Below are 22,916 nucleotides of genomic sequence, written 5' to 3' on the forward strand. Positions count from 1 at the left end.
ATTTCCCATCTTCAACATTTAGCTGCCAATTGTCAGGGGCCCAAGTTACAGGCCCAGCGCCTTTACCAACAAATCCAGCAGGCTGGATTGGGTGTTATTGCTATTAGCACCCCGGGTTTCCAATACGAGAACAAGGGTATCAGCATACTTGACGGAAAAACATTTCACTGTTTCGATTTCACCAAATGTTTTTTTTTTTGGTCAAATAAAATAAAATAAATATATGGCAGACTGGTAAGGTAATAGGTTAAGCTGGGGGCAAGTAGGTGGGGTTGTGGGGGACCTCGCCTACATTTTTTACCAAAATAAATTAGGTGAAAATTGGAAAAGGTTAAATATTTTCTACCAAGTAGACCTAAACCGCAGACAGCAATGCATTTTGTATGAATAAACGGGACGATTTCTGGCGTCCCGTTCATTCAAACAAAATACTGATTTTAGATGTTCACCCTGGAGATGGAACGCTGTGGTCCAGGATGAGCCCATCTTCCATTTCCCCGGCAGCCCAAGACAGTGCAGGAGTGGTGGAAGCGGCTATTGTACTGCCACCAAAAGAATAAGGTGACTGGGGTGATGGATGAGGAGGGAAAGGAGAGGTGAGTGGATTGAAGGGAAAGGTGGGGGGAAGATGGAGGGGCAGGGGAGCAGCCATCAGCTTGCTTGGAACACTGGCTGAGATAGTGGGATTCAGTCCGCGATCCGAGCAACGTGTTGCTAATTAAGAAAATAGCTATAGTTTCTCACCGATTCCCATAACTATGCATTTCTTGCTGGATGCTACCCCCACAGGCTTGAAGAGTTCTTTGGAAAAACTACTACTATGCAATAAGAAACTGTATTAGTATTAATGCCACTAAAACCAAGGCCATGGTCTTCAGTCGGAAAAGTAAACTACAAAAAATGTGTTAAACTTAAGTTAACTATTGGAGACAACACCATTGAAAATGTGATCTCATATGTATATTTGAGGATTCCAAGTGCTGATAAGTTAAAAAAAGCCTGGAAACTAGACTAAAGCAATGTTAAAGTGGACTTTTGAGCTTCACAAGAAATAATGCTGGTTACTCATTAACTGCTGTTATGACAGTCTATACAAATACAATCAGACCAATGTTGCTATATGGTGCTGAAATGCAGGGCCTGAAGCAAATTCAGAAATTGAATTTGCACCCAGGAAAGGCAGATTGACCAATCACAAACCGCCTTTGCCGGGCGTGAGAGTGCCTTCATTGCCCCCTGTGGTTGAACAAAAAAAGTAATAAATAATGGCCACTGCCATTAACTTACAAAAGGGACTAGGTCCCTTTCCAGATGACGGGGTCATTTTGAAACCTGCTTTCCAAGGCCGCCATCATCCAAAAAAGGAACTAGTTATTTTTTCTATTTTAATGTCAGCAGACGTTTTTTGTCTTTTTTTCCATTTCCGATAGGAGATGGGCTCGTGTGGAGCTCATCTTCCGTCGGAAGGGAACAAAAAAATGAAAACTATTTGCACGCAGGTAAGTCCCAGTGTGTGAATAGCTTTCAGGCCCCATGCGGGGCGGACATTTGATTGAACGTTCCGCAACCCGAACTGAGGCCCTGATTTCACAGGCCTACAAAGCTCAGGCTGGCAGGCCGTTAATTCCCATGTCTGCCCGTCTGCTGGGTCGTGAAAGCTACAATTAATGGGGACTTATTGTCCTAGAACTATCATAAGTTTAAAAGCAAAACACCACCATTCCATATATTTTTTTAGAACTTAATATGAATAGTTTCAGAAGCTTGGTGATCTCAGGATGCCTGAACATTATGTGGAATGTCATTAATGTGAACTCTAATACATTGTTGAAATTGAACTATGACATCTTGATTTTCTAGTTCCACTTAGTGTGATTTGAATATAATTTTGGATAAATCAGTAAGGCGAGTGGGGATTGCCCAACAGAAACAACATTAAATAGATTTAAAACTGACATGAAGAAAGCCTTATGGGATTTAGAGAACGGAATCTCACTGAGATAGCTACCAAATCACACAGTTTTTAATATATTGACCATTACTGTATTTATAACTGCCATCACGATTACTTGAAAGACTATTCTCACAACTGGATTATTAGAAAATACATGAGTATTACATTTGATGTGGGGAGGTTTGAGATTATTGGAGGCCAGCTTGGAGTGAGCAGACCCAATCGATTTTGTAGATTATGTGTTGACTTGATGGTGGGATTGACTAAATATTTATTGATGAAATGTGAAAGTCTTCATGACTTAAGAAGATCTACTCTCTTAGTTTATGGATTTGACTTTAATGATCGTTTAACCATGTGGGAAACTTGTTATGAGGGAAATGACAAGGGTTTAAATTATTGTTTGGTAACTGTGGATGAATATTGAAGTCATTAGGAATATTGTGTGGAATTAATTTGCCTTTATTATTCTGTACTTTAGTTATGTACAAACAGCCCTAAAGGGCTGTACTGTACAACTTTTAAATAAATACAATCAAATGACAGTTTCAAGAGGATGAATGTAAGAGGGCTATTTCCTTCCATTTACTCACTAAACTTTGTTAATATGTTTAGTCAAAATACAAAATATAAAGTACATAGTGCAGGAGTGTTCATAAAATCAAGGTACCTCTCATAGCCTGACATTACCTCCAAAGATAGTCATTGCAAGCCCAAACTAGATTTAAGTAAACATCTGACCCATAATCAATTCAATGTATTCAGAGGTGAGCACATTTATATCACTCCATGTAATGTTTTCAGGTCAGTGTCACAAAAATAACTGATTATAGGCAAACCACAGTAGTGCTAAAGAACTTTTTGTATGAAATATATATTTAAACAAAAGCTTACATGAATCATCGTCAGGTCTTGACAAAATGCTTAATCAATGTAGAACCAATTGTTCCGTTTTAGATCAGTCTGAGCATCTATGAGGAAGAACCCTTGAGGTGGACTCAGTGGGGTGGATATGGGTACACAAACAAGAGCCTTTCAAATGTATTCTCTACATCTTTTCCTGTAACTATATTAGCATAACCACAGATGTCTGCCCTATAATTTGCTTCTTTAATACATTTTAATGAGTATATGTTCAATGCCAGACTAGGGAAATATTGACCTGGTAGCCTTAGAATCTGAAAATAGCTTTAGCATCTCAAATTAAGAGATTTTGTGCATGTTCCACTTCTGTAACCCATGAGCCATTTGAAGAAAACTGTGTACCTAAATTATGGAAAGTTGGCAATACTTACAAAGGCCTATTGCCAAGAATAAAAATTGCAGACAGTTTGTGGACACCTAACTTCATAACCTTGCAGTACTGATTACCAAATCCAAAATCCTGTTGAAATTGAAGGATCTTAGCACAGATACCTCGGTTCTAGCCATCAACCCAATATCGTCAGTCAGAAAAATTGGCCACAATTGACTGCCTACCATTGAATATCATTGGTACATTTGTCCCTACTGACAACATATCTTCTACAACACCATTATAAATAGAGAAAACAAAACAGGGTTAGGTACAAATCCCCAGTACAAAGTTTCTGTCAGCTCTCCCCCATTGCCAAAGCTTACTGTAGCACAATTATTGGTGTATAGCAGACAAATTGATTAATTCCTTGTCTAATTCTTTAGTTAGCAGGATAACCCATAATTTCTAACTAGGTAAAATGCAACTTTCAAATAAGTAAAAGAAAGAATCAGAATCCCTTTTTAGCACTACATATTCTCTGTAAAAGATAAATAAATAAATGAATACATTATAAATGGTGGCTTGACCCAAAACCTGTCTGGACAGATCATGTCATCATCTTCATTGGAAAAGTCCACCCTTTTCAACACAATGTTCTCAAAATCTCAACAGCATCAAGGAGGGAGAAATGAGGTGATAATTATTGGGTACATCTTAATCTCCTTTTTTTGTGGATTGGGACACTACGGCTACGTGCCAACAAGAGGGTGCCAAGCATATAGTCATGATCAGTTTGAAAATGCTCTACATTGTTGGCCCCCATATTATTAGGTCACTTATACACAGATCCACAGGAACACCATAGGGACCGGTGGACTTAAGGTGGTGTTAGGAAAGAATAGCATCTTCAAGATAATGGAGTGAGTAACTCAAGGATGAGGCATGATATGTTGCAATGAACATGTCCTGAAGTGAGTCACAGTTAACACAATCCTTCTCAGGAAAAATAGAATACAACTCCATTAAGTGTTTGAACCACACCCCATTTTCAGTGACATCCCGAGTTATATAATCTTCCTTGATCCTTTCAGGTACATATCTCCAAAACCTGTCCCCGTCATTTGTTTTTGAAATTGGCTTCTAGGGCTTCCCATTGCCCCAAGGAAAACCTTGCCTTCATCTTTATACGTTTCTTGTATTGCATCCTAGTAGCCCTATCAGAACCATCTCAACTGGCCCAATTCCTCTCAATTAGATGATCAGTTATTTCATTTTCAGCTTGCTTATACTCTTGATCAAACCATCTATCCTTAACAGATCGAACTTTGGCCAAAGGATCGAGTCCTGGCGGGTCCATGTAGCCCTTCATCCTTCCGAGGTCATTTAAAGGGGTACCATTAAGTTGGGCAACAATGCACCTCTCAGGGTGAATGTGCGCTCTACAAATACATCTCTTATGATCACTCTATTATCATATTAAGTATAGAATACACAAATCAACTATTTTTAACTAAAAGAGTACTGGTACTATGGGTTACCCGGAGTGTGCTTTGAGCTATTGGCCTAGTTAATTTCGCATTGGTTGAATTGCAGTTACCAGCCCAATCAGTCTCTGATCTGTCCAAACACTAAAAAAGGTTTACTTCAAAGTTGATCATATAAAGGTTATTTTCATCTCTAAATCCCAACACATCTGTATCAGCAGCATAATGCTGAGTAAAGCAATACCAGGGTGAGTAGGGAATCAACCCAGCTGTAGGCAATATTCACATTGCTAGGCAAAAACAGTGCACCATGTTTTCCCCTTCAAAACACTGTAAAATGAAATGCTTTGTAGAAGTAAATCTCTCTTCATGGAACGTGGTACCTTCCATTGCTTTCTTCCTACTTGACTCCCTTCCTTCACAATGATCCAGTACACCTGGTCTCAATATACAAGGTCACTATCTTCCTGAATTGACAGCCACAGGCATTTACTTCACCCACATCACATTCTGATACCAGACATGCACTTGTTGCCTGCAACATAGCAGTCAGCACTCGGTAAAGCCACAGCTAGATCTCTGCCAAATGCATACATCGTCCATCATCCCTAACCACACAGATACAGCCCTGAGTGCCTCACTGTAAACATGTCAAACATTGGGCTGGTTCTTTACCAATTCAACACAGTCTGTACTGTCCATGGTATAATGCAGTTTCCCATCCTTACCACCAGATACAACCACAGCATGTGGGAAATGTTCAGTTTCCTTGACTGCTGTTTTCCAGACCCCAGACCCTGAGCATGCAGTTAGTTACAGTATCCAGTTGTTGTTTTAAAGTGTTATGCTATGCCATGTGTCTTTTTGACCCGTGTCCATCCTTCTCTCTCACCAGCTTATGTCTCTCTCCCAGTAACTCCCCACCCCTTCCCATTTGCACTCTGAATGGCCTTTTATGAATCTTAGTCCTGAAACTTAAATTACCACTTAAGAACTTGGTCTCGGGAGCTGTAGTCTACTTTGTTTTTCTCTCAAAGGAGAGACAGGAGTTTTGATTGTTTTGGGAAGAGGAGCAAATTCCCCGTGCCCGTGCAAAAATGTAGGAAACGGTGTGGAATATATGAAACTTATTTTCAAACTAAGGAAGAAGTATGAACAGTAATGCAACATTCCTACAAGTGACACATGGGGTGATGACATAATACAAGCAAACACCAAGATATAGTAAGAAATCAGGTTCTGCAGTGTTGCCTCAGAGGTACTGCATGCGCTTGAAGGTCCTTCTTCGCCGGCGTTTTCTATTTATCTTTTAATGATAGCAAAACATTGTTTATAAAAAAAATAAACCTTTCTGCAAGGCAGCTCTACCTGTTTCAGTCTCATAGCAAACGGGCAGTACACTGTAAAAACAACGAAGTAACGTAAACGATATTAAAAGTTCCTAACATAAAGCAATATACTGTAGAGATTGTACTGCGTTTTATCTGACGACACATACCTGTAAATGATGCATGCAGTACTCTGACAAGTATTGCAGTTGTTAAGGTCCTGACCGGTATGATAGGAATTACGTCTGCAAAGTAAAGCATATCATGTTTTTTTAACTTACAGCGTTAGTTGTCCATGAAAGAAAATGGTAGACATTAATTTTTCAAAGATCTGTAAAACATATATGCAAAACATACAAAGAAAGATGTTATTTCTCTGTCCATAGACTCCAAGTCATCTGTAAATAAATCAGCCTTATGGAAGGCATTATTACTGAATGTATGAATTCAAGAAGGTACATTGACGAAAGAAAATGGGATTTCTCGAGAGCAACTTCATAATAGCAGGTTTTCTGACTAGCTGTTTAACACTGCACGCTTCGAACACCGCTGAAGGCTTAACTCTCAGAAGGAATACCGTACAGAAGTGTGTTGTGTTGCTCCCATCAAAAGTGTGTGTCTGCCTTTCAGCTCCAATTATATTTTATTGTTGAGGATGTCATTGCTCAGGACTGTGCCATGAAATGTGTCATTCCTAGCCTTGTTTGCCTCTAGACTAAACTCCTCTCATACAGGAACAGCAGTGTTCATTGGCCTGTTTGGATGTTTTTCACAAACATATAGTACATAGAGATTGAAAAGAAAAGTGTGAGATAACTAAAGCCTATCTGTTTCCAGTACTCCTTAATAAGGCTCTTTGTATATTAAATCACAAGCAAATTGAGTATTGTGAGGTTAACTCTAAGAATGATTTGAAGAATACTTTGAATGTCCCTCAAAACTAGCTTGGCTATCAGCATGGAATACTGTCTACCTATTTTAATGAGAAATAGTTTCAAATCTAAGAGCAAAATTATTATTGCTACTTCGTGATAAGGCTTATGGTGGTGAGACTGGCATCCTTTTATGATTTACAATATCAACATATAGTAGTATAAGCCGGGATATGTCTCTAAAAAAATATGAAAAAGAAATGGGGGTTGTGCTTCAGAAATGTTGTCAGTGTGAGCAAATGTTCTTAAGGGAGTGACTCTGAGGTGTGCCTCCTTTGACCTCATTGCTGCAACCAATGATTGGTGAAGGGGATGATCTAGGTAAATTACTTCTTACAAACCTCTATCATGCATGTTGGGCGGTTTGGGTAGAACATGTTTTTGAATATTTTTCCTGTCCTATGATAGAAGTGGTTGATCGACATTGATTTTAGGTAGGGTTTAGAGGAGCCTTTCAACTGTACATAGTTTACTCAGTTTGATCGCTATATCGTATGGCCAGGATGAAATATAAACCACCCTTATTTGTGCCATATATTAATTTCTTTACATTTGTGTATATTATTTATGTTATGTTAAAGGTTCTCATACCACACACAGTTGCAAACTGCATGGTCTCTTGGTGCTCCCCTTGACCACATATGACATTGAAATCTTTTTGAAAAACCTGGACTAGCAAAGGTCGAGGGAAAGTTCTGGTGCTCTTGTTTGGATGTTCCAAAAATGATCTGCTTGCACTTATAAAAATCGAGTTTGGTTTACTAACACTAAGTACTATGATGAAAATAATTAGTAGCACCTGCTACCTTAAGGTCTAGAATGCATAATGTGCAAGTATCAACTCATTTCTAAAACCTGGCATGGACACATTTGGGAATCCAGTATTCTATACGTTTGCCCAGAAAACTGAACTTTTCTTAAAAGAGATAGGTTTTAGGTTTGATTAAGAACATTTCCCACAGGCAAACCTGAAAATGTAAAAATATAAATGCAAAGTGCTGGCTAGACATCTAAATGTGAAGTACCTACATACAAATGATTTTTTGATAGAATATGACAACTATCTACCTAAATTTGGCATTTTGCACAGTGGCATAAAATATTTTCCTAATAGAGAATGTAGACATATATGCCTGACATTTAGGTTTTATCGTATTTGAGACACTCCAGATAGTAGCTCCTCATCTCAACGTACAAAGTCATCTTTGATATTGCAAAATGTGTAAGAATCCAGATATCAAAGAAACATTGAAACACCTCACTATAGGCTGTTCTGCCACTTGTGCTATTAGGATGCACTTTTTCTGTAAATCTGTGCATAACCCTGGGGGTCTAATCAAGGAGACCTTTTGGAAACGTTACGTGGAAGGAATCCAAGTACGTCTGATTTTTGCAATATGTAACTTTTGGCAATTGCTCTTATTGATACTTACAACTAAGGTTCATGAAAAGCATATCAATGTAATTAAAGCTGCTATTAGATGCCTATGGATGAAAGATTTTGAATGAGTATACACCAATAACTATCAGCAATTCAATATGTTTGATAAATATATTAAGATTTCAACCATTTTAATGTTGTAATAAATAGAAGAACTGTAAAGATCTAGGGTGTCGGTGCAGATGACAAAGTATTAATTAAGATGATTTGGATATCTTATTTTAATTTGTTTATTTAGTTAAGTGTATAAGGTTTGTTAGTAACCATGTAAGCACAAATTAAATAAATACAAAAATAAAGATACACTCACTTTGGGGATCCATGGTATCACATGAATTTATTTTGCCTCTTGAACATTTCAACATGAACATGCTAATAACCACTTGTCACAAATGACAGACACCTCTTGAAATGGTGTCTCTGGAGGAAATCTCTTGGAGGAAGCTCTTTTCAGAGTGAAATGATGGTGCAAACCCTGGTGAAGGCACATTAATGAATGACTTGGAGGACTACACAGATCCCTACAATTCCTGGTCTGTAGTTGGGCGAGAAGTGATATACTTTTGTAGGAGATTTCATGAGCAATTAAGGATATCCTACTGTCAATCATGTCCTCATCCATTCTGCTGACACCGACATTACACCTATTATCTTTACCACAACAAACAAGGATGATGTCCAGGACCCTCTCTATATAGGTTAAAATTATGTAACACTGGCAAATGGCAAGAAATGTGACTGTGACTGTCCATATACTGGAACTGCATAACTTTCAGCGCATTTCATTCACAGATCTTTTGTAGAAGGCCAGGAGTTTGTCCAACCAAAAATAGATAAAACTAACCAACTTCTTCAACCAATGGGGAAAGCCAGACTGGGTCTTCTGTAATTGTGTTGGTAGAAAAAGCATAATGCCAAAGATTTGCCCACAAATGTGTGGAACAAGCATTTAAGGGAAGTGCCCTTTTGGTGAACTGGTCTGAAGAGTTTCTATATAATTTTCCTCTGGTTTGTCCGTTTCAAAACCAATTTGATAACTAAGGCATTCTGGAATGATCATGATAGCTGTCATTTAAACCACATTTGAAGCTGCAATGGTAGCCTAAACTTCTAACCAGGATAGAATTCCATATTCTAAGTTATTGGAATTAGAGGCACGTGACTCCTGTTTTTGCTTCAATACCCATTTTAATAGAATAAAGCACATGTGTCAAGGTAGGGCAGCAACATATGCCAATTGAAGTGAAAGCGGAAGCCGTGGTACATTTCCACCGTAGTGTTTCTCAAGGCAAGAGAATAGTGGCGATCCTGGGTAAGGATGAGAAACTGCGTAGCCTCCCGGTAGGGTGTAGGCTGCGTGCTATTTAGCCGATCTGTTGTCTGTAGTTGCACTGTGATCCAGCACGATACCTACCTTTTCTTTCACCTTATAAATATTTTCTTCCTGCAACCTACTCCTCAATTCAAACAATAGGGAATAGGCTGGCTATTCCATTTAAAGTTTACTAATATTAACGAGTAGCCAATGATGGATAATGAAAAGTTACTTACTGTCAATCCTAGTTCTCCTTCATGGTTATTTGTTTTTATCAAATTTATAAGCAAGCTCCCAGCCTCCAAGTGAGGGAACAGGATGTGATCAGATGGAGAAAACTAGGCTATTGCCCGAGAATGATGTTCCAAATTGAGTTTCAACTGCCACTCTGGCCCATCAGGGGATGCTGGAGAGGCCTGGCCACCTAAAATGTCAAGTGTTCTACGGCTATTTCGCACGTTTTCTTTTTTCGTTATTAACATTGAAGGAAATAGCTAATTTCAAAGGGGCGCATTTGTTCTTTACAAAGGTTATTTCAAATCCATTAGTGAAAAAATGAAATGAGCTACATAGGGTAATTTAAATGTTTTCTTTTTTATTGTGATTTGGTTTGTAATATAAACCTTTCACATTTTCAAACAATACAATTTATCATTCAATTCATCCTAACCCCAGCAAGAACATGCTTATAATTCACACATAATGGGTGCAATTCAAGAGCTGCTGACCTTGGTCTTGTGCCAGAATCTATTCTAAAAAGCTCAATAGGGGTCCGGGTGGGTATTCTTTTCCAGTTGTTTAACTCCATAGTAAAACCTGTACCTTTCCCCCGGCGTGGCATGTAGCCCTTACTGGTCCCATTTTTAAAAAAGGAACAGAATGATTCCAACTATCGGCCTATCACCTTATTGGACGCCAACAGTAAACATTTTTTCTCTAAAATCTTAGGCAATCTTGAAAATGGCACTGCATCATTTGGCCGTATTCCCAAACTTCAGAGTGGTTTTAGGCGCTTTGTAGGAACACAGAATAAAGGCAGCATTTTAACATGCCTCCAACACCAAGTCTGGGTGAGCTAATCTCCTGATATTTTTCTGGCCACCTTTGACCTTTCCTCTGTGTTTGATCTAGTTGATCGATCACGTCTGTGGAGAAAACTCGATTCCTGGGGTCAACCATGAAGCTATTTTTAACGATATTCATGTTGTCACATGGAAGATAAAAAATCGTCTCCTACTTAAAGTGTTCAGAAAGCCTGCACACAAGCAGAGAAGTTAATAAACAGCCATGGTAAAGAACTAGAAAGGGGTACATTCTCCCCTCTTTTTAAAAATCTGTTAAAATCATTATAAAATGAAAAGAAATTGCACGTGGCTCATAAATTCACACAGACTTATGTTTTATAGGGGGATGGATCTGAGACCATTAAAGTGATGACACGGTTTTCTCTTGGAGGATGGAGCGCAGGCTGTTTCTCCAACTATGGTAGTTTGCCGTACAACTAAGGCATCTTCCTCTGTGTACATTTAGGCAAATAAACGATTGTTATATTAAAAACAAATTAGCATGTTTTACCAGGATAACATCATCATTGACTGAAAGCAGACACAATCACCAACCAGTGTCACTTGTTGTCCAAAGGGTCTTACAGATAAGATTTCTAAATGCAGTTCTTTATTAAATTTCAAGTGATGAGGAGAACATTTGGACTATGTTTTGGGTTTTTTTAACATCAAAGGTGCAGTCGCAAGAAGTCTTTGGTAGGAGTGTTTTACAGTCTTCCAGTAATAAACAGATTTGAGGCAGAGTTGGGAAGAAAGGCAAGTTTGGTAACTTTCAATAAAATGTGGATTAAATTGAGAAAGGACTTGGTCATATGATCCAGTCTTGATCAACAAGCCCAAGTTCAATGTGTTTGAGGATTTTAGTCCTCAAGACCAGGCATGCATTATAGTGAACAATTTCAGTGAAATCGCAAAGTGAAAGTTATTACAGCCTGCTTCAGAGACATTACCGTCGTTCAGCCTAGCGTTTAGCAACAAGGTTTTGACAGGGAGACCGGCACATGTACTGGAGTTAATCTTGCTCACCTACCTTTTGCCTATAAACTTGCATACTCAGTGTCACCACCTGTTCCTTCCTTGACCTGTCTACTGTAACTCTAACTCATTCCTTCTTTGCAACTCCAGAGCATGCTCTAGATCACTGCTCCTTTAACTCATTTTTCAAAATAGCACTCTCTGGTCACCAACAAAAAAGGAAAAAAAAAACATCAATTGTTACATACCTGAGAAAATAATATTACCCATAAGAATCTACAACTCACACCCTATGTTAGACCCCTACTACAGAGTATTCTTCCAGATTTAATGCATAGGCAGAAGCATGGCCTATAGTATTTACTACAAAACTAAATACTTCCATAAAATGACGCATTTATTAGAGGAGTGCAACCTTGACTCTTACACAAACTCTACCACATCCATGCCACATATGGCACCCCAATCTGTAGAATCATGCCCAGCCCTAACAAGAGGCAAAAACCGCCCACAAAATTACTCAGAAATTTCTCAGAAATACTTAAAACTACCATAAGCATGCAGCAATCTGGAAACAACCTGGCAGAAAGTCAAGGATCCCCAGCCACTTCTTTAACTCAAACATACCACGGCAACATAACACAAAGCTATCTTGAACTGCAGCAAAGGATCATTTGTTTGGTTTGATATAAATGCTACCAGCAGCCCCAAACAGTTGTTCAAAGTGGAACAGACATTGCGGGTCATTACAACTTTGCCAGTGTGGAATTAACGTGTCAGTATTACTGTATACCAGCACATTTCCGCACTGACAAAGTACAGATTTGCCGGTGGGGTGGAACAATTACATCCAGCTCAGAGCTGGAGGTAATTCCGACACTCTACCAGAAAAAAATAGCAGTGCCGGTAATACCTGCTGATTTACCGGCACTCATATTCTGGTGGTGATTCTATCAGACTTAGTGCAGGTAACAGTGTTACAATTTGTCTGTATCCTGACGGATTTAACGGCCTGCATACCAAAGACCCCCGTTAGGTTTCACCACAGTGTATTGAACTGTCCACCCCAGTAAACCTGTGACAGTCTTCCTTCATTCTTCACAGAAAAGGTGCTCACAATAACAGTATCAATTGCTCTCACTAACCACAGATTTGACCCGACTCCCAACAAAAACAACCAAGTGAACCACACCATGAATTACTTTTATTCTGAAAGGTACACACCACCAATGCCCTTATACTAATGAAACGCCCCAGACCAGATAAGGATTCTGGTGACCCCTGCTCAGCAGTTTCTGTGCTAGTCCACACAGCCACCATTTGCAAATCTATCCATTCATTCATTAACAGCTTACTAAAGACACGACTAAAGACACTCTCAAACACTCCATGGTCAGACCGTTCCTAAAAAGCATCCTTGAATACTAAGGATCCGAAGAATGAATGGCCCATTGTAGGGCCACAGTGCAACACCAGTATTCTGTAGCAAACCTGATGATTTGCACAACTCCAGACATACATTGAATCCAAAAGCACACTGGATATATACCAGTCAGGAAAATGCTATCACCACAGAAACCATACTGTACTCGGTATGCTTTCATCTAATAGACCTAGTGGACAAAGGCCCCCTCAGCTTACTGTTCATGCTCAACCTACAGAATATCCTTTGATAGAGTGGGGAAGCCGATCCTTCTGTCCCACCAACAGCATGTGGTCAGTCTGCTACCTCACATACTGAGGGGTTAAGTTATTCCTGTCAACATTCAGCCAAGGTAGGTATAGATCAGGTATAGGTATAGATCAGGGACATCTCTCATCCAAATGCAGTCCCATGGTTTATGACATTTGTTAGGGCCTCCTCCACCCCCCCTAGAATTTACAAAATGTATGTGAAAAGGCTCATGGATCGTCTACACAAAAACAAATCCACCTCCAGTCCTATGCTGAGGACATGCACATTTACCTAAGGGATATTTTCCAACAAGAAAAATGTACAATGATGTCAAATTTTTGGAAATGTATAGCAAAGTAGATGGGGCAAAACAGCTCAAAGGTGTGAAATGGAAATCCCACTACTTGACAAAACTCACTCACTCAAATATACATCCTCATAACATCAATCTCTCACCTTCTTTGTAGAATTAATTTGAATAAAAATAAGATGAACAACCTAGGCTTCTTCAGGGATGGTGATTTCAACATTAATTCAGAGGTCAGTGCGTTGTTCAGATTAACATTGTTTAAAGCAAATTAAACTCCTTTATTAAACCCTACCCTAGATACAAACAGAAAATCAACCAGTGGTGGCAGGATCTTGTAAACGGAAGGCTAAACTACTCTTTGTCGTCCTCATATACTATCAAATAAATTGTAGCAAAAATTAACAGAACATTGTGGGTGGGCTCATTTTTCACTCAAAGAATAGGCCATCCAATCACTAACTAGAACAAATGTATGCATTGACTTCCAATGCAAATCTAGATCTTGTTCAAGATCTTTTGGCTTGCATACCAAAGCATAGAAGGCACTGCACCATAAGGCCTACAAAAAGATATAATGGATCCAATCCAAGAAAACCCTATGCTCCACACAGCACAGACCATCTGCATGCTTATCCTAATACAATGTGCATGACCCAGTGCAGTGAGGACAATTCACTGCAAAAACTCCCCACCTCTGGAGCATCGCGCCGAAAGAAGCAAAACATACCCCCTACCGTATGTCTTACAGAACAAAGCTAAAGACTGATCTGTCCTAACATAATACATGGAATCCAGCAAAGTGCCCCGCTGTGAATGCCGTACAAATAAATACACTTAAAAAAAAACTATCATTCCCTCAACGTTATTACTCATTTCCCTTGTCCCTAGGATGCTGCAAGGGAGAATGTTAATTTCTGTACTAATTTCCTCCCACCCTAGAGAACCCCAGCTCTTTTGCTGTACGTAGGACATTTTCACTGTTTTTGGAGTCTGGCACACTCCATAGGCATCTGCCTTTTGTATAGTGACACACAGGACCCTCAGTGTAGTGTCACTGAGAAGTCCATTGGATTTCTCCTAAGGTTTAAATACCTTTTCTTGGGTGAACTACTGTTCCCAAGAATAGTAAGGTGAAATTGATCTTACTTACCTTTGGACTTTCTAGGTCCAGCATACACCATTTTATCTGGAGTGCTGGGCGGGGGTTACATAGTAGCTTCTTATCCAACTTGCTCATGTAACATTGTTTGTTACCCTTGCTAATTTAAATGGCTGGTGGCAGTGGTTCAATTTTTAATACCAGTGTGCATTTTTTTGCAGGCTGAACCCTCAGCTGCACTACAGCCCCCATGGGTGTGCCTTTTGTCAAAATGGCCTCTGTCTTCTTTTATCAACATTTACTGTTCGTAAGGTGTTCTTTGCCTTTTACTCTGTAGGTTGAGACAGGTTTGAGCCTTTTGTGTATTTTGCCTTTGGCAGGTTTCAACCCTCAAACCCGTCCCTGACTCCAGTGTGTCTGGAAGGACAAGAAGTGAGGGAGGGTCCCAAAACTCCCCTTTCCTTTGTCTCTAGGTGTGTCTGAAAATATGTTTGATTGGCTGCCTGGATGTCCAGGAAGGACAGCCACCCTACTGGGTGATTAACAGCCTAGAGCTGGGAATGAATGAGAACAAGCTTAAAAAGCGAGGGTCTTGGCACTACAGTCAGAGTCGACCACTGGAAGAAATATCTGAAGAAGAAATCATAAAGGGAAGCCCCCTGCAACCTCTAGATCACAAAGTGCCAGGTGAAACCCTGGTGCTGTATGTATTAGCATGACCAAACTTTATTCACAGACTTGATTGACTTTGTGACGCGATTCCAAAGTTTGCCGGACTGTTACAAACAATTGCCTTTGGTTACTTGTATTGAATTATTTCATCTGTACAGCTCTACAGCTCACATTTACCCCTCTTGAGATAGGCCTGGCTGCTCAGTCACACTACCATCCTCCATAGGTTGGACCTATACCAAAAGGTGGGTTACCTAATACCAAGAGGAAAAGTCTTGTGTAGTCTCACATAGTGTGACTGCACCCATTCTTACCTAACAGTTGCCTAAATTATGAACCAGCACTTATTTGAAAGACTAAGCATATCATTTTCAAAGATTTGCTGTGGAGAAATTCAGGAGATGCCATTGTGCAGCTTAGAATTGTTCCTGATATCTTGTTCCTGTTTCACAAATCCTAAAACTGGAGAAACTCTGGTGATGCCTGGAGCATCCCTGACATACTTATCCACCAATGAGATTGACTGTGATTGCTATTTTTCCCTGGGGCACATCTCAGTTGCTCGCAGGCATTTTCTGATTGGTTCATTGCAAATCATTGTGCATTGCATGTGTTGTGTTCTTCGTATTCCAAATTGTCCTCCATACTCCTTGCTATCAATATTTCTGGGGCATTTGACACTGGTGATCACCCAATATGTCTAATTCAAGGGTTTCCAGATATTTTGGTTTACGAATCCCATGATCCCTTCCCACTGTCTATGATGACAAAGTCTGATGAGAATTGTAGGCCAAAAAATCTGGCGAGTCAAAGGTTCCAGACCCCTCTTCTAGCTCCATGTTTCCCTCTCTATAGTTCCAGAACATTCATCACACTTACCTGGTTCATTTTTGTATGCCGTTACCAGTTTTGTTCTCCCGTCTCTTTTCCACATAAATTGCTTTGTGGAATCCTTGCAAGTCCAAATCTTGTTTCTATCTATACCAGTTGTACTTCCGAAATAGCTAGTATGTTTCTATCTCTACTTGTAATATTTTTCAGTCTGGCTTAGATCTCCAGTAAGTCAGCCTGTCTCATACCTACAGGATTTAACATATATATTCCACAAAAAACGTGTTTAAACCTGTCATGATCCAAACTGATTGGGTTGAAGATCTATTGGCAGGTAACACTTGCTATTTATAAAATGTGCGCATATATTATGCAATTCAGATAAATACAAAGCATTTCTGACCAGAAGGGCCCCTGATTGCTTTTCAGGTGTTTACACGAAAGCGGGGAAAGCCTACAGGTACTGTGTCATCATGCATGCATTTTAGCGATAAAGGAGACGCACATTGTCTAAACGTCAGCCCTGAACCTAATGGACAGGCCTGCACCTAATGGACAGCTAATTGAAATGTTGATATTAGCCTATATCAAATAGCAATTGTAAGTGAAGCTAGACAATGCATACACTATACTAAATGCCATTCAGCTCGCCCCAAAGGGTCTCCATTGAAAATGGCGTGGGAAGAGACCACTATCACTGAATGGGACAGCAAACCACTGTTTAAATTAAAGGTGCGAGTGGCCAGGTGATGCCAGCAATGTTACTGAGCTGGCCATTTTGGTGCTGGCCTAGGCCCCTCCCTGATCCACATGCTTCACTGATGGAAAACAATGGGTGTGTTTTCTGGGCCCAAGGAGCTTTGAAGATTGAAGGAGATTGAAGCTCTGTGCCTCAGACACGGGCTCAGACATTCTTTAGTACGTAGTGTACAGATCTGTGCACAAAGAGGTCCACTTGATGGTGGATGGAGTCTGCCTGAGAAAATCACTTGTAAGGGGCAGATTTCCATTACACGGCCTGCGCAAGCGGCCCTGGAGTTATGGTTAAGTTGGTCAACCCATAGGAAGAGCACTTTTTGGGTGGTTTATAACTTCACCCCCCCAGAATGAATCCTCACGTAACTTTGCAAAAAAAGTATATGGCTCTGTCAGATTGAACCTCTGAAGTTTGGGGAGGTTTTGTCAAGGGGGAGGACAAAATTATAGGGGGGTCTCAAAATGTGTGGTTTTTACCATAGACACAATGGAAAAAAATTTGCTCATGCCTACAGCCCAAACCGCTGGACAGATTGTCACCAAATTTGCGGCAGGAGTGGCGGCTTGGTCCCAAAAGCTTTTGTAAATTTGGTGGTTAAAATAATTATTGATTTCTGGGTTCGGTCCGCGGACCCACTTCCCTTCAGGTGTGCCTGCTGATTGGATGGTGAAAATCATGAAGTGTGTCAGATGTTTGGAAATGCCTGCCATTTTGGATTCGCGGACAGGTGGCAGTGTTCACAAAGGTCACGGTAAATGTCACGGTAAAAATATATCCATCAATCTCTGGGGAGGTGCGGGGTGATGAGGATGGGATGGGATACGGCCTTAAAAAGCCAAAAAACAGGTGTGTTTGTTGTCTGATGTCCGCAAACAGTCCGAGGAAGTCCTGTGATGTCTTAGATGGCGTCTATGCCTATTTGTACATTACAAGGTTGAGGAAAAGCAGTTTTTGGATGGCTTATAACTTTGGCAGCACTCAATGAAACTGCATGAAATCTTGGAATTTCACTCTAGACCTGATTCTGAATGGTTTTAAAAAGTGTGATGCTGTTTTGTCAAGAGGGAACACAATTAGAGGGGGGTTCCAAATGCAATATAAGCATTTATATTGTAAATGCTTATAAATGTGGTGCCATTTGACAAATGTGCACAAACGTTTGCAAAAGGATTCTAGATCTAGATAGAAATGTTTTGCTAAGTTTGGTGGGATTTTGTCAGGAGGAGGCAAAATTAGAGGTCGGGTCTCAAAATGTTGTAAAGGCTTGTAAATGTGGTGCCATTTAATGAATCTGCACAATTGTTTGCAAACAGATTTTAGATCTAGATATAAATGTTTTTGCAAAGTTGGAGTTATCAAGAGGGGGGCTAAATTAGAGAGGGTGTCTCAACATTTTTAGATGGCTTATAACTTTGGTGCCGTTTGACGAATGTAGACACACGTTTTCAGAAAGATTAGAGACCCAACCTTGAATATTTGTGCAAAGTCAGAATGCAGTTTGTCGAATGGGGGCTAGGTTATATGACTATTGTATGTACATACATTTTGACACTTTTGAAAAAATAAAACATGGATGGATTACCAGCAAATTCATGTAAGGAGCATTGGCAAGGACCTGAATGCATAGTTTTGCAAATGTGTCTGTGTTTTATTTTTTGAAAAGTGTCATAATATAGGTACAACAAATAGTGATATACCTTTGGTGACAGAGGTATAGCCTGTGGCCATGGGCAGGGACCATATTGCCCAGGTAATGGCATATGGTCAATCTGGCTACTGGCCATGACCACGAGGGAAGACCAATGGGGATAAAGTGGCCATGTCCACCAGGGACCGGCTATGTGGTAAACTGGCATACATTTGAAAGGGAAACTAAATTTGTTCATGGTAATATGGTGATAGGGTCCTCTCTTCGCCTTCTGCAGGCCGCCATGGAAAGGGGAGATGTGTTCTGTATGGAGCTCCGCCTTCCCTTTCCATGGTGGCCATCTTGGAAAAAGATTTTCCTTCCTGCAACAGGACGCTCTGTGTGTTCCAGTGTAGGAAGAAACATCCTTTTTTTTAGCACTGCGTGTTACTGCTTTGGCGCCGCGGGGTGCTAATGGTCTTCATCCCCCATTGCAGGTGCTGCAATAGGGGATGTCATCTTTGATGTCCTGGGTGTTAGTCTTAGCAGTGCACAGTGGTGGCGTGAGTTATGATTACTTAGCTTACCATAACTGGGGAATTTCTGAGGTTTTTCGGTTTTACTTGTACCCATAACGTCTCTTTAACAAAGATTTTTCATTGATTTTCATAGGTTTTTATTAGTACAACTTAACCATATCATCCCATTAACAACGGTTTTTCATTGAATATAACGCTGTTTGTTGCTGTGTTTTTTGGATATTACTTATTATTAACATATCTATTTCCATTGATTTGAGTCCGATTGGAGTATATTTTTGGCCTGCGGGAGTGTGGTTTTTCTTTCCCCCTTTTTTCGATAGATATATATATATATATATAGCTCTTAGTGGCTGGTTCAGTGAATGAGCCAACGTCACTGCCTTCAGATGCAAGACCGGAAGGCAAAGTGGGTGCCTAGCAGGAGTGCTTCTTACATCAGTCACTACCTATAAGCTGTTCAGGGTGGTAGTGTTATGTCATGTTAGCTGTTTCTGACACCAACAGATGGAGACAGAAAAGGGGAAAATTGACTACAAAATGCTTAACATAAGCATACACAACAGTAGGCGAGCAGTGCTAATCTTGTTAAATGTATGCTGAAATTAACCAGTTTGTCTGCAGGTAGATTATTTAAGAATGGGGTAAAACTGTGACTTTGCAAAACAGGGGTTTTACATGAATGATTTAGTAACAATTAGGTGTTTGCTACAATCCCCTAGGCCATCCAATATCAATCATCACAAAAAAATAACAAATTGTACCATACCCCTCAGTGAGTGCTCTAGATTTCTCCAGGTCTTGGATCACATTCAAGAGCACCTTGATCTTCTCTTGATTGGAGCTCAATGATTCTTCTATGGATTTCATTTTGCCCTGAATTGCACATAATTCCCCTGATGATAGTTGTATTCGATTCATTTCTATAATCTCCTTTTCACTATGATGGTGGTTGTTATTCCTTGGAAGTTGGGAACTGATGTCAAATCCACGTTCACAATTTCGAGGGGGATAATGTTTGGATGATGACACAGAAAAGTCATTATCAGTGTCTGCTTGACATTTTGGGACAGTCTCCGATTTTCGATGCTTGTCACTGCCTGAATTTGACAGTGTCTTATTGTCACTATTTAGTGTCACATTATCAGACAGTGTTATGGATTGTGCTGTTTGGATGTGGTCTCTGTGGAAACACTGCAATGTTGCACCATTATGCATACGCTGGGATGACGTTAGAGTTCTCTTCTTGTCCAAATGTTTATTTGCTAGAGATATTTGTGTTCTGTTTTTGTCAGGCTCACAAAAATCACCCTGCAAGCTTGTTCGGCTGCAATGACTTGAGTTGCATCGACACAAGTCTTTTGAACATGACTCCCTCCTATGAACAGAAGAAGGAATAGAGTTCAGATCCATGGACGTATCCAGAGAACAAATGGGATCTTCATTCTTTGGTGCCAATATTTTGTGATTAGTCATCTCAGCTGAAACAGATGGCTTTTCGAGAGTCAAAAACTTAGCAAGCTCAGAGCAGATATTGACATGTCCTTTCTCCTGTGCTTTGGGAATTTTTCTTTTGAATTTTGAGATTTTCTTGGATGCTTTGCCCACATCGTCATAGTGGTTAACTATTCTAAGTAGAGATGTCTCAGACAAGTTGCTGGATTGCTCATGGATATTTCCGTTTGCTTGAAGGCAGCCTTTGTGCTCCAGCGACACTTCTTTAAGAGTTTTGTTTGCCATAATTATTTTCTTTCGGAAAATTGGAAAATGCTTTCTGAGACTTGGCGATGTCTGTATGGCAATATTCCGGAGTGCTGATTTTGATCTCGGGAAAGATATTACGCTGGTCGACAGATTGTGTAGCCTGGGTGCAAGTGTCTTTCCAATTACTACTGATGTGTCATTGAGAGGCTTAGCTTCCAGCCGATTTACACCTGTTTGTTTTTTTGTGCCATCATCTTTGAAACGGACCTGTTGGGATTTACTTCGACGTTGAGTTTGTTGCCTCAAGAAATCAATAGAATCAAGACTATTTCTTTTGAGTAGACCAGGTTGCACTTTTTTGCTTTCATTCTCCATAGAATCATGGGCCAGTGTGTTCAGACATTGCGTTTCTTTCCGACCCATTATAATAGATAAGATGGACTAACATGTGTATAAAGATGACATGTGTTTGTCTGGATTCAAAACAATGGTGTCCATCTTTGTATTTAGTTTAATGTATTGATTCACAATATTGCTGCCTGTCTAAATAAACAGATGCCATCTATAGATGCAAAATGACGCATTTTGTTAAAATTTCATTTAACATTTAAGGCTTTTCAGAACTGAATAAGACACATTAGACCACATATCAAAGCACTGAAGACTATGTTTAGGGGGATTTAACTTTTTCCCTTTTTGAATGTAGTACAACATGGTTTCTCAAATACTAGAACAAACACAGTTTGTATCTGGTTAATTACTACCACGTCTGTTCTCCACTGTTGTGAGAAAGGGGGTAATCATGATTTATCCCTTTTAAGGTGTGTACCATAGGTCTCATAAACCTCCCCAGAGTTTAGGTCTCATTAGAAATGCAGATTATGTCCTACAGTCTGTACAACTTAGTTATTTCTTCTTTGCATCTCAAAAAAGGAGGGCATTTTTCAAAGTGCTCTTTGACTTGTCGGATGTGCAACTTTGATGGAATGGTGTATCCATGAGTGCTGAACCAAAACACTCCTTGAGCCATGTTTCTTTGGCTCAGCATGGAATAAGAGTGTGTACATTGTTTCATAATGCTCACAAAAAACATTGCAACGTTTTCATTGTGAGTGAGTTAATCTTGTTTGCTCAACATCATCATAACAGAATGATTTCATGTATCAAGGATGTGCAAGGAGCAGGTGCTGATGTACAGTCTTTGTTTTCGTCCTTGTACATAAAATGGTATCATGCCGGGTAGTAAGTCTGATTAAGAAGAGCTGTAGTTAATCTTCACGCAAAGCAGACATGCCCAATGGTTCCGTTTTTATAGTGATCGGTGTCCACACATTGCCTAAAAAATAAAGAAAAAACAATCATTGATGAAGATAACACTGTTGATTACTTTGTGGAAAGTATTATTTAATGATTACGAGCTGAGAGACTGAAAAGCAGGCACCCTAGGTTTTGTGTGATATTCGCTATAGAAAAACAATGATACATTTACTGAGCCCAACAGATAAGGGATGTTTTGGCCACTTTCACTCCCTAAAAGTAGGCACATACTCCCCAAAAATGAAAATAGGGAGTAAAAATACTCCCAACAAAAAAAGGGAAACTGACATGTAGAACCTTGTGACCCTGACTTCACCCACACGGCTCTATGGATTTGTTTCCATCAGTATTCCACATAGTACCAAAGGAAGAAATAACTATTATTACTGCCTGATCAGAAGAAATACACTTGTTTCTTTTAATGTGCATGGATAAATAGGTGCAAAGAATAATTATTACAAAAACATGTTCGTTTTTCCAGTAAAAATATTTTTACTCACTTATAAAATACTCACACTGGGAATGTACTCCCAACTTTAAAATATAGGGAGTAAAATACCCCCACTTCCAAATCGTATCTGGGCCACTGCATTGACTCAAACATTTTAGTCAACATATGTTATTTGCTATTTTTGCATTTGAAAATGATACATTG

The 22,916-nt window shown here is 39.7% G+C and overlaps 2 protein-coding genes across 5 annotated transcripts in view; one reads left to right on the forward strand and one right to left on the reverse strand.

Moving 5' to 3' along the window:
• Positions 1-22,916, forward strand: part of DOCK2 (dedicator of cytokinesis 2) — a 2,833,934-nt gene that overhangs the window by 1,507,981 nt on the left and 1,303,037 nt on the right. The window lies entirely within an intron of this gene.
• INSYN2B (inhibitory synaptic factor family member 2B) overlaps positions 1-22,916 on the reverse strand; it is a 509,290-nt gene that overhangs the window by 73,579 nt on the left and 412,795 nt on the right. For 2 of the 3 annotated variants that reach the window (XM_069654311.1, XM_069654312.1), the window contains exons 2-3: positions 20,010-22,280; positions 6,174-6,248 (exon numbers count right to left, since the gene is read on the reverse strand). In XM_069654311.1, coding sequence (XP_069510412.1) covers positions 6,174-6,248; positions 20,010-21,367 — 1,433 coding nt within the window. In that variant the 5' untranslated portion in view covers positions 21,368-22,280. The remainder of the gene's footprint in view (positions 1-6,173; positions 6,249-20,009; positions 22,281-22,916) is intronic. The other variant, XM_069654313.1, reaches the window with a different exon arrangement.

Source organism: Ambystoma mexicanum, chromosome 3q, assembly GCF_040938575.1.
Source record: "Ambystoma mexicanum isolate Mex_15411 chromosome 3q, UKY_AmexF1_1, whole genome shotgun sequence".
NCBI classification, from domain to species: Eukaryota; Metazoa; Chordata; class Amphibia; order Caudata; family Ambystomatidae; genus Ambystoma; species Ambystoma mexicanum.